The following is a 13099-nucleotide window of genomic DNA, read 5'->3' on the forward strand; positions in this document are numbered from 1 at the left end:
GGCCACCTCTATTTTCAGTGATCACCATCAGCTTGATTACCACGTTATCTGTGCGAGGATTTTTTCATTGGTTAGGGCGGATGCTGCGGTTACGGTAAAGGTCTTGCAACAAGCAACAGAAGCTGATTACGGGTTCAGGCCTAGTTACAGGAAGGTTTGGATGGCAAAACAGAAGGCAGTAACATAAATATATGGAGATTGGGAAGAGTCGTATGCCGAGTTACCACGTTGGATGCTAGGGGTACAGTCGACCATGGCTGGGATAGTCACTGTGTTGAAGACCTCTCCTGTTCGACTTGGGGATCAGGTCGATGAGTCAACGGTGTACTTTCATCGCCTTTTTTGGACATTTCCACCCTGCATCGAGGCCTTCCGGCATTGCAAGCCCCTCGTGAGTATTGACAGTACCCACCTATATGGCAAGTATGGAGGCACGTTACTATTGGTGATAGCGCAGGATGGGAACTCGAACATCCTCCCGATAGCCTTCGCCCTTGTGGAGGGAGAAAATGCGGAGTCATGATCATTCTTCTTGTCCAACCTACGAGCGTATGTGACACCACAGGAGGGTATCTTTGTTATCTTTGACAGACATAATGGCATCAAGGCTGCACTTGAGGCCCCTGAGAATGGTTGGCTGCCTCCACGTGCTTTTCGAGCATACTGTATTCGTCATGTGGCAGCGAATTTTAGCCTTAGCTTCAAAGGTAAAGATGCAAGGAGGATGCTGGTGAATGCTGCCTATGCAAAAACTGAAGCAGAGTTTTATTACTGGTTTGACATCATACGGACTAAGAATCCGGCCATGTGTGACTGGGCCAACCGGATGGAGTATGACAAGTGGACCCAACACGAGGATAGCGGTAGACGGTTTGGGCACATGACAACCAACACTAGTGAATGTGTGAATTCCGTGTTAAAGGGAACTCGCAACCTCTCGGTCACTTCGTTAGTTAAGTCAACTTACGGGAGGCTTGCTGAGCTATTCGTGGTCCGCGAACTGACGGCAGAGGCACAACTTGGATCTAGGCATGAATTTTGTCAGGCATTGGTGAAGGCTATTGATCGGAACATAAGAGAACCACCCGAAGCGCTGTGGCCTCTGCCGTTAGCCTGGTCATACACGGAGGAACTGTGACCAGCGAACACGTACTGCTGTCGGGGATGGTTAGATATTATGACGTTTATGATCTCGTTGTTGTTGTCTAAGTTGTATTAGAAATTCTTAATTTGAGTAATGTTAGGTATTGAGTCAATGAATGTCATTCCTTTGTTCAGTGTATTAAGTTCGTCTGTTTAACTCCTTTTATTTTAGATGTTTAATTGAAACACGTTGGTATGCTTATGAATGCGTGTAATAGTTGTGACAAGTTACCTCGTAACCGTAGATCCTAAAACATATATAAGACACATACATATCAAATAATATACAACAACAGTCTGAAACATAAAACCCTAAAGATGATGCTAAGAAGATAATCAAAATAGTTCCCACCATATGTAAAAACAACACATAACTAATCAGAATCCTCGATGGTGTCATTATCATCATCGTCGAAATGACCAAGCAGGTGACCTCCGGTGCTACACAAAGGAGGACGCCGCATCCTCCTCGGTCGCTGAACCACCTCTGCTGTGGATGTCTGTGGTGGAACGGCGGTGAATGCTGATGCTGGAGTCACTCCTAACGCGAACCATGGGTCAGATGGAGAAGCTGCAGGCTCCTTGAGGTCAACCGGCAACTGAGGCTGAACATCGTGACTCGGTGGCTGGTACTCGGCAAACTGAGAATGAACCTCAGGCATCTGTGGCCTATAATGGGTCGCATCGTCGTCTCTCAGCATGTCTGCTATATCCCTAAAGAACTCTTGACTGACTAATAGGATCGTCGATGTCCATGCCGATGGCCGCGGTAGTAAAGTCAGCGAATCCCTGTGGCCCGACACTCTCAAACAGCTGAGAGCTACCCTCTACATCGTAGGTGGGCTGATCCATCCCTGTGTCCAAACCTCTAACATCCTCATGAACTGTGTGCTGAGCACTATCATCCTCAGTGAATGGTCCTCTACCTCGAGCCCGTCCACGACCATCCCGCCCACCCTACCGTTTGGCTCTACGTGGAGGAACACGATGATCCACAACACCTCGATCATCAGCACCACCTAGGTCCTCATCCAAACGGTCGTCGAGCCATCGCCACTCTCGATCGGTGGTACGTGTGCCTATACACTGATGCCGATCCACTCGCCTGTTGTTCGGTCTGTCAGGAACCTGCACCCTGGGAGGTGCCTGCGACGATCCTCTGTGATGAGCCTCCTCGGTCAAAACAATCGGTCTAGAATTATGAAATACAACATCTGGGGATAGGAATCTGTGGGCCACACGGCACCACCAGTCCAAGTACTCAGCTGATGGACTGGGGTTAGCTACTCGATCGACCGGTATAACTGAATCAACCCAGTTCTCCCAATGCAAATGCCACTCCTGATAATATCTAGGGAACCATCGATCTCCACCCCTTTCATCCTTCGCATGGAGCCAATCTATGTTCAGAGCCAACTGAGGGAGATGCTGAACACCCCCGAACTGCGATACCATCCTATCCACCTGATGCCACTCAATCACAGCAAAATATATCAGGCTAGTGACCGTCGTCCATAGCCTACGGTGCTCTTCAACTAGTATCTCCGGATGAACAACAGCAGCAACCTTGGGAGAAGAATAAGGATCCTACACAAACTGTATTGGAGAAGGTAATGTTAGGTAAGACCATAAGAGTAAACATGAACGACTACTTGTAAGAGAAATAACTAAACGACTCACATCGCGGACACGCAATCTATCCAAAGAAAGGCGTGCTGACAGCACTCTTTGATCCTCTGCATCGTTTCTCGGTAGATATGTAGCCCACCTTCAAGTTTCATTGAAAGCATGTCATAACGCACAACAACACATGAAGTTGAACAAGTTATGGACCGAAAATAATAAACCGTACCTGGATGCAAGCAGAAACCCAAACACATCAAAACCACTAGGTCTCAAACTGGGAAACTTCCAGAAAATCCAAGACTGTAGAAGCTGTAGTAGCCCGGCCAAGTTAACAACGTTTCTGTTTGTCCCACGACAAAGACATCTATACAACCAGGCCAGTGCAGCCGAGCCCCAGCTATATCTACCCAAGTCGTCCATCGATGCCAAATAAGGCAACCAGCGAAGGTGAACCCGGTTTGTGTTCTTGTCCGCAAACAGTTGAGAGGACAACAACATCAGAATATAAGCACGCGCGTATATACGCTCGGTCTCTTCATTCACGTCTGCTTGGAGAACCCAAAACCTCTCATGGAACCATGTGTAGCACACCGTCATCAGCTTGACTTTATTCTGCGGCGGTAACTCGCCAAACAACTCACAAAACCACACCCATGCTGGTCTTTCGTTCTCCATCAGATTCTCAAAGTCAGTTACGCACCCACTGACGGCCTCCCCATCAATGGGCAAACCCAGCTGATATGCCACATCTTGCAAAGTGATGGTGCACTACCCAAACGGCATGTGAAAGATGTGGGTTTCAGGATGCCGCCTCTCAACGAATGCACTAAGTAGAGGCTCATCAACCCAGAACCACTGACTGTTCAGCCTAGCGAGGTGATACAAGCTAGTGATCTCCAGATACAGTATAATCCGGTCGTGTAAAGGCATATTCTGTTGTCTCCTGACACCGCTAATAACCCTAGTAGGCTGCAACATGTGGGTAAGAAAATCCTTAACATACGACCAATACTAATAACAGCAAATATAATTTAAAAAAATTATTATACACCCACATTGGTTTTCTATTTTCTCTAATGATAGTAATAACAATAATTAAAAAAATAACAATAATAATAACGACAATAACAACAGTTACTAACAAGGATAACAATAACATCAATATGAATAATAATAACAGTAACACTAACACTAATAATAACAACAACAACAATAATAAAAACAATAACAATAATAACAATACCAACAAGAATAATTGTACTAACAATAACAATAATAATAATACTAACAACTCCCAATACTAATAAAAATAAAATTAATAATAATAACAATTATCATAATAGTAATAATAACGGCTAATAATAATACTACTACTAGCATCTCAGAATAATAATAATAATAATAATAATAATAATAATAATAATAATAATAATAATAATAATAATAATAATAATAATAATAATAATAATAATAATAATAATAATAATAACTAACTAACTAACTAACCTCTTGTTCGATGTATCCAGCCACGTGCGCAACGCCATTTAGTCGGTACATGCGAGCTTCGTCCTCCATGGCTCCACCCCCCAAATGGCACCAAAACCTTAAAGCCTCTCCCTCAAACTCTCTCAACCTCCCAGCTTCAACAAAATTTGGTTTGGCATAAATGATAACCGTGACGACTATCCACGAATTATGTATTTATACTACTCTAAGCATAAACCGTTGTAGCCAACAGGATTTTATGCTCACAGCTTTTTCTTCATAAACCGTGGTGACCAAGCACGGTTTCTAGGTAGCGATTTTCCTTCATAATCCGTGGTGAGTAGTCATGGTTTATGCTCAAAGTTTCCTAAGTGAAAACCGTCCAAGCCTCCCACGGTTTATGCACAAATTAGAAACCGTGGTTAGCTCCCACGGTTTACATAGTAAACAAAAAAGAACACTCACGTAAAGACTTTGCAAATGTTGCATTCAGGTAAAGCTTTCTCTCTTTTATTTTATATAGTACATTGCCCATAAAATAATGTGATTCTAGTCATTTTACAAATATTTCATGATAAGTAAAAATCTTTAATAATAAAATTATCAAAAAATAAATTTATTTAGAACCAAAGTAATGTGATTAAGTGTAATTTACTTAAATGTGATTAAAAAATAATTGAATAATTATGTACAGTAAAAGATTGATATTAATGAAGGATAAAATTAAAATTTATTTCTATGTATCGTTTTTGTCACCAACATTTTCATCCTATTTAAGTCCCTAATGTTTCAAAATCGTCTCAATTTTGTCCCGCTATCAATTCCATTAATAGATTCTTAACGGCAGAACAAAATTGAGTCAATTTTAAAACGTTAGGGACTTAAATAGGACGATTCAAACGTTAGGGACAACTTTAAAACTTACCTCAAACGTTAGGGACAAGAATGATACTTTACTCTTTCCTAAATTTATTTCTTCAATTAAAATAAGTTATGTATTTATATATTAATTGATACTAATTAACAAATGATAGTGTATAGTTTATGTTGCGTTATGCCATGTTATCTTATATTCTTATAATTCATTTTGACAAATTTTTTATACTTTCTTATTTGTTAATATATAAATATATCTAATAATATATATGTTCATACTCTGACTCAAAAACTCAAAGTCAGGACTAAAATGAATAAAGTCTATTCAACAATTTATAGGACAAGAGTCCAGATCCACGCCACAATCTACTCGACCTCACAAAGGTCAGGCACAACAGCATGAGTTCATCTCGACTTGTTTAAATAAACAACCAACTCCTATAATCTCTTCTACTAATTTAAGAAGGAGATCTCAACAACCTCCCTAACAAAAGAGAGTAATTACCCACCATCAAAGGTGGAATCACCCTATAAATGGTTACTGGCTCACCGCCTACGACTATAAAAAGGATTTTTCGCATAACTATCGGCAAGTGCACCGGATCGCATCAAGTAATACCACGGTGAGTGGGTCATCGTTCTCACGAGGATTAAGAAATTAAACAAGCAATGATTGATTGAGTATTCTAGTCAGACAATTCACAATTTGATGAGGAACAATTGATAATATAAGTATAAAATTTAAATGACTTGAGCAATAAGTAAATGGAAGTAATAAATGACTTGAAAGTAAAGAATGTAAATTTAAATTACTGAAAATTTAAAATGCTAGAATGTAAATGCTGGAAAAGTAAATTGCAAGAAGAGTAAATTGCAAGAATGTAGAAGAAGTAATCTAAATAAACATTAATTGAAAGCAATTAATAAAGGAAATAAGAGAATAAGGAAATATCATTAGAGTACAGAGATATTGAATTCTCTGGATCAATTGGTATTTATCTCAATCTTCAATCATACAATCATTGATCTCTTGACAAATCATATTCCTTAGTAATTCAATCTCTCTTAACTTGATCAATTGCCAATTCTTTGATCTAGTTGTTCATGAGAAGAGATGAAGATTGGTCTCTAATTTAGAGCCACACAATTTCATGAATCAAGATATGGGTTGATTAAATGTCACGTTATCAATCCCAAACCCAAATTCACAAGAATTGGAAGAAAGATCTTCAAGCACAATTCATATGATCCCTTTTCCAAGTTCTCATGGAATTTAAGTTAGATTCAAAATTTTTTCCAAGACATTTGAATCCTTGAAATGAAGAACGAAGATTCTTTCTAAAGAAACAAATGAAAGATAAATTGAAGATGAAGAGTAAATCACAATTGATTCATTAAATTCAAAAAAGCTTCTTTCCCCAATGAAAGGAGAATTAGCCACTCATGGCTTACAAAAAATGAAATGAAAGAAGTGGGATAAAGTGAGCAGAAGAGGTCCCATGAGAAGTCCTCTCATCCTCTATTTATATCCTATTCTAAATGCCAATTCAAATTAAATTCAGATTATATTATTTTCAACTAAATTGAGATTGATTTCGTGGGCTTGAAAACTTGGACAAATTGAGTAATGAATGAGAAATTGGAACACTGGAGGTTGGACGTGGAGAAGCATGCAAACCACATTGGACGCCACACTTTTTCTTCAAGGAATGTCCCAAATTGGCTTTTATTTTGCTTTGTCGTGCCATGCCAAATGAAAGACGTGGGACACCTGCAACTATGCTTCAATTCTTGGCTCAAAATATGCTTTGTTTTGCTTCAGCATAGGACGTCACAAAATTGGCGTGGGACGTGAAACGGGGGTCATGCATACGCATGACCGATTTTGCTTATTTCACCACTTGCGCATACGCATGAGGCATGCGTACGTGCAACACCCCTTTTCGTGCCAAAACGTGCGTACACATGCCGTTGGATGCCACTTCCACCATGTTGGACGGCAAAGCTTCCAGGCTCAATTTCGGTTTTGGAAAAGTGTATCCTAAGCCTTCAAAGTGTGTCCTTCGTTCCAAAGCGTGTCCTTGGCTTCCTCCTTTGTTCTTTTGATCCTTATTTCATTTCCTACACTTATCAAAGCACAAAATAACTCCAAGAAGCATTGATCAAAACACCAATAAATCTCAATAAAAAAAAGGAAAATCTCAAACTTTATTCAAGAAAAGAAACACGAAGAATATTGATTAAAAGCATGAAAATCTTAATGAAAATACTAGATCACTACCTTTACTTAAAGAAATAATAACTAAAAATAATTAAAAATGCGCATGCATCATAACACCAAACTTAACATCTTGCTTGTCCCCAAGCAAGAAAAGAATTATGCACAAAGGGTTCTCTTGATTGGAGCGGGTTGAAGAATAGCTTGTGATGTCTTAATGGGTGAAGTGATTAAGTGACTGTGGGGTGAACTGATGAAATAATAATATAATATTTCTAAAAGAATAATAATATCTGAATATTATATTAATATATATATTTTTTTCAAAATTCAAAACTGGCTCGTCAAAACAAGTCTAACTATGAAAATTAGAATTTTGAGAGCCGGACCCAAAGTGGCTCAAAAATGCAGGTTTCTATGACTCAGGCGACATGCCTACTTATATTAGGAAAGATGTCTGGTGTAGTCAGCTGCTAACTCAGTAGCTTGATGACACAGCACCTGTGCAGCAGAGGTGCTTATGTAATAAAATCTCTAAAAATTCCATAAAACTTTCGTTTGATCCCGAAAAAGCGCCTTTCGGGGATAGGCCGTTACAGGCGCCATCCCGATACTTTGCTGGTAACTATTATTGTACATGAATTCAATCAAGGGCAGATACTTGTCCCAGTTCCCTTGAAATTCCATTACACAAGATCTAAACATATCTTATAAAGTCTAGAGTGTCCGCTCTGACTGCCTGTCTATCTGAGAGTGACACATTGTACTCATGTGCAATTTTATTCCAAATGCCTTCTGAAAAGCTCCCCAGAACCTAGATGTAAACCTTTGATCCCGATCAGAAATAATTGATGAAGGTACCCCATGCAGTCGTACTATCTCTTCAATATACAATCGGGCAAGTTTTTCCAAAGTATAATCAACTCGGTTGGAAGAAAATATGCTGACTTGGTTAATCTGTCCACTATTATCCAAGAAACACCTAAACTCTTCCGACTCAAAGTGTCTGCAACTACGTTCGCTTTTTCAAGATGATAACTCAGCTTAAACTCATAGTCTTTTAACAACTCCATCCATTACCTCTGTCTCATGTTGAGGTCCTTCTGATCAAAGATGTACTTTAAACTCTTCTGATAAAAGAAAACTTCAAACTGTGCTCTATACAGATAATGCCTTCATATCTTGAGTGCAAAAACCTCCGCAGCTAATTCCAAGTCATGCATCAGGTAATTCCTCTCATGTGGTCTCAGCTGGTGTGAAGCATAAGCTACCATGTTCTTATGTTCCATCAGCACAAATCCTAAACCTTTAAAAGAAGAATCACAATAAACTTCAAAATATTTTGTGGATCTGGTAATGCTAAAACTGGTGCTGTCGTCAGCTTCTCCTTTAGAGTCTTAAAACTCTTCCCAAATTCCTCTGTCTACTTGAATGGAACTTTCTTTCGGGTAAGTCGTGTCAAAGGCAAGGCTATCTACGAAAATCCTCTAATGAACCGTTAGTAGTATCCAACCAATCTCAGAAAACTCCAAACTTCAATAACTGTTTCAATCTGTGAGGGATTTACTGCTATTCCTCCATGTGAAATCACATGTCCTAAAAATGCCACTTTGATTGCCCAAAACTCAAACTTCGATAACTTTGCATACAGCTTTCGTATCCTTAATATTTGCAGTACAATCCTCAAATGCTCTTCATGTTCCTCTTCTTTCTTAGAATAGATGGGAATCCCATCTATAAAGACTACCATTAACTAATCTAGATACGAACAAAAGATAATGGTTCATATAGTCCATAAATACCGCAGGAGGATTAGTCGGTCCAAAAGTTATAACTGTATACTCATAATGTCCGTATTTGGTCCTAAATGCAGTATTCGGTATATCTGCCTCTTTTACCGGAATATGGTGATAATCTCATTGCAAATCAATCTTAAAAAATACTGCCACGCCTTTCAGTTGATCCATCAGATCGTATATCCAAGGAAGTGGATACTTTATTCTTAATAATGACTTTAATCAACTACTGATAATTTATGCACAACCTCATTTCTCCATTCTTCTTTTTACCAATAGTACTGGAGCTCCCCACAGTGATGCACTTGGACGAGTAAACGTCTTCCCAAGTAGCTCATCTAACTGCTTCTTTAGTTCTGCTAGTTCCAGTGGTGACATCCGATAAGGTGCTATCGAATCAATGCTGAACTCTGTCTCGCTGAGGAAGAAACTCAGGTACATCTTCCAAGAAGATGTCCAGAAACTCTCTTACCACTCGAATCCATTTCAACCTTGGTTCACGACTACTTGAGCTAGCTGTTAATAGAACGTACCCCTCACTCTCACTCCCATTAAAGGTGACTCTTAAATAATTTAAATAAAAAACATTAGATAATACTAGTCCAATATGCACGTCATCAGGTAGAATAATTTTAGTTTCCTTAAAGCAGTCAAGAAAAACATGATTCTTGGGTAGCCAATCTAACCCTGAGATAATATCTAGACCATGCAAAGGCAAACAGACCAAATCATTTATAAAGGTTCTACCCTTGAATCAAATGTTAAATGTTGGCATACTAAGCTAATCAAGGTATTTTGAGATGTAGGTGTATGAACAACTAGATCAAAATTCAACTTTGAGAAATCCAATCCCAACTCACGTGCAACAATTAAAGAGGTAAAGGAATGCAATGCACCTGAGTCATACAGTACAATTAGGAAACGAGTCTTGACATAAAACTGACAGTGGATCAGGGAGTCTTAGTACACAGCATCATCAGTAGTCAGGGAAAATACCCGTCCTTATTACTGGGATCTAGCTGGTTCCTGAGTAAACTTTTTCAGATAATTTTTCTCTATATGCCCAAGTTCACTGCAATTTTAGCAGACATTTAATCCAAATTGACAAAGCCTACCAGGATGATCCATCTTCCAACGATCTATTTCTTTCCAGCCATCCTGATGAAGAGATCGGTCCTTTCCTTATGGCACCGATATCTCACATAGCCATAGCCATGGAGATCATAATAGCTATAAAGATAGTTGTGCCTCATATGATTCATCCTCTCAAATTCCTTACTCAATTTCTATGCCTATTCACAACCATTGAGGTCTTATCCGCACCAAACAATCAACATTATGGTGACCAGTCTTAATATCTCAAGTTAAGCACGACATTCCCAAAATAAGCATTCATAGACATTCATGCCAAATGTATCTCAAAGATACCTTGACAACATGAGACACACAAGCAGAGCATGCAGTAAAGCATGATTCAGTCCATTTTCCAGGCTCTAATAGGAATGAACTACTCTGATACCAATTGTAACGATTCAATTTCCAGTATGTCATGATCATACCAAAAACTAAGTGTTACCAACTTGTTTCCTAGATATAACTATTATTTAATAGTAAGCCTGTAACCTTGTTAGTGCGTAATCGATTTTTCAAAAAATCCTTTTCTTATACAAAAGGATACGTAAAACTAAATCAACATATATGAACAACAGTATAGAAAATAAAATACAAGAATAAGCAAGGTAGTCACAAAGACGTCATCAAAAAGAGGTCAGTTAATACATGCATTATCCAAAATATATACATATATAAACACTTGACATTTCAGAGCTTGGCCCATAGAAGAACCCGTAGTCTGGCTCCCTGAACTAACCCAGAAAATCTAACAAAATACTAGTCTTTCTATGGGTCTAACAAAAAGTGAGAGTCTAAACCCAAAATACTGGTGCTAAGCTTAAGCGCCGTCAACACGAGCTGCCAACTCTAGCTTTCCATGGTCAAGCCTCACTACCAGAAGATATGATCTCTGTCATCTCTGGGTCCTCCTTAGGGTCTTCATCATCATCAAAAATCATGATAATCTCCTGAGAACTCCTGGTATCACTACTAATTTCTAGGCATGTAGGTCTGATCGAGAACACAGGTCCATTCATATCGATCGAAAATACAGGTCCGATCGTAGGTATCTAATATAATCCTTCTGCTGGAGAACCTAATTGATCCCCTGCCTGTGCACCGAAGAAACGTGACATTATAGGCTCAGGAATTTCCTGATCCACTGGTTGTGCTAGAACATGATGTCCAAGTCCTTCCGAGAAAAGATGGTGGTATGCGTCTGGATGAAGCCACGATAGGAAAAACTCATACGGTGTGTCCAGGTAGAAGTTTGGGGAATCGATAGGGTGCTAAAAAAGATGCTCGCATAACACATATAAGCGTACTCGAGGCTCTACAGCTACGATACGCCAGGTCCTCGTAGATATACGGGTAATCAAGCTCATAGAAGATCACTCTTGTCTCCATATAAAGGAAGGGAAAAAAGGGAGTAAGAACTGGAAAGTCCTTAGTAGAGTTGGGGTAGCTAGTTAGATTCATTTTATTATATACTCAACCAGCAACAATAATCAACACAACACAACCAGCAACAATAATCAACACAACACAACCAGCTAAATGTTTAGAGAACACAGAAATTAAGCACAGCACATACATAAGCACAGACAATGCATTTCACAGAAAATATACGCAAATAATATGATACATGTTTATTCCTAGTGCAGGTAATGAGCTTATCTGTCGGTTTCTACCCGCTCCTGAGTAATCCAACACCTTGGTCAGATATGGCTTTTCCAGAGCTTAGTCAACTAAGCACGTTATGGCATAACCTCTGTAAGAAACCCTTGTCTTACAGGCACAACAATTTTAGTTCCCATGTATGCATGTCATAAACCTCTGTAAGTGAACTTTGACTCATAAGCACAGCGCCTGGCGTACTCATGTATATCTGGAAAAGCAATGTAACCTACGGGTGTCCTCGCGTTACATTTGGCACTACGGCCCAAACAGGGTTGCAACTACTCTCATATGGCAGATAGTCTTTTAGAGTCTTTTTATCTTTGCCATCTACTCTCCAATGGCAGAGATCTGCTCTCGTGTGGCAGATACCCTTTTAGTTAATACATTCTTTTCTTTTTTTTATTATCTGCTCTCCTGTGGCAGAGGTTTGTTAGATTCTTTTGGCCTTTTCTCTCTGCTCTCCTGTGTTAGAGATCTCCTTAATTATTTGCTTTTCTTTCTTCATTCTTTTACTTTCTTGCTTTCAATATCTCATGAAAGGAGAATCATAAGATTCTAAACTTAACTTTGTCTTTCTATTGGTTTTAGGAATTATAATTGTTTTACCTCTCTTTTCTTATTCAATAAAATAATATCTTTAGTAAAACAAAAAATAATTAAATTCGTATGAGTATAATAATAATAATAATAAAAGATTATTAATATTAATATTTTTATTTTGATATAAAAAACTAGTTTATTAAAGAATTATCTTTAAACTTTTAGAAATTTTGTTTTAAATCTCAAACTTTTAAATATTTTACTTTTCAACCCAATATTTTATAAATCACTAATTTTACTTTATATTCTAAAAATAATCCTGAACTTTAATAAACTACTCGTTTTATTCCTAAACTTTTACTTATTACTCAAAATACCCTCAAAACTTATATAATTACTATTTTAAACCCCGATATTTTATCATACATTTTCATACTCTAAAATAATTTAGTGTTGGTGACAAACACTCCTTCACAAAAATGAAACCCTCTCTTGTGATCTTTCAAAATATTACTTGATTTTAAATCCATTTTCGAGCTTTTCAGTTACCGATTTTTCATAGAGTTCACTTTAACCTTCCAAACACCAAATCTTATCAAAATTTTCATTAAATTATACTTGA

General features: G+C 38.3%; 1 protein-coding gene across 1 annotated transcript; it reads left to right on the forward strand.

Moving 5' to 3' along the window:
- The first annotated feature begins 253 nt into the window (after positions 1-253).
- On the forward strand, positions 254-1138 carry LOC140179226 (uncharacterized). Its single transcript, XM_072217893.1, has 2 exons — positions 254-516; positions 592-1138. Exons 1-2 carry the CDS (start codon positions 254-256, stop codon positions 1136-1138), a joined length of 810 nt encoding a protein of 269 aa, XP_072073994.1.
- Positions 1139-13099: the final 11961 nt, after the last annotated feature.

The sequence above is a fragment of the Arachis hypogaea genome, chromosome 15 (genome assembly GCF_003086295.3).
Source record: "Arachis hypogaea cultivar Tifrunner chromosome 15, arahy.Tifrunner.gnm2.J5K5, whole genome shotgun sequence".
NCBI lineage: Eukaryota > Viridiplantae > Streptophyta > Magnoliopsida > Fabales > Fabaceae > Arachis > Arachis hypogaea.

Coding starts and splice junctions, on each gene's coding strand:
- LOC140179226 (XM_072217893.1), top strand. CDS start 254: ATGGCTGGGATAGTCACTGTGTTGAAGACCTCTCCTGTTCGACTTGGG. Junction 517..591: donor GTGGAGGGAGAAAATGCGGA/GTCATGATCATT, acceptor TATCTTTGACAG/ACATAATGGCATCAAGGCTG.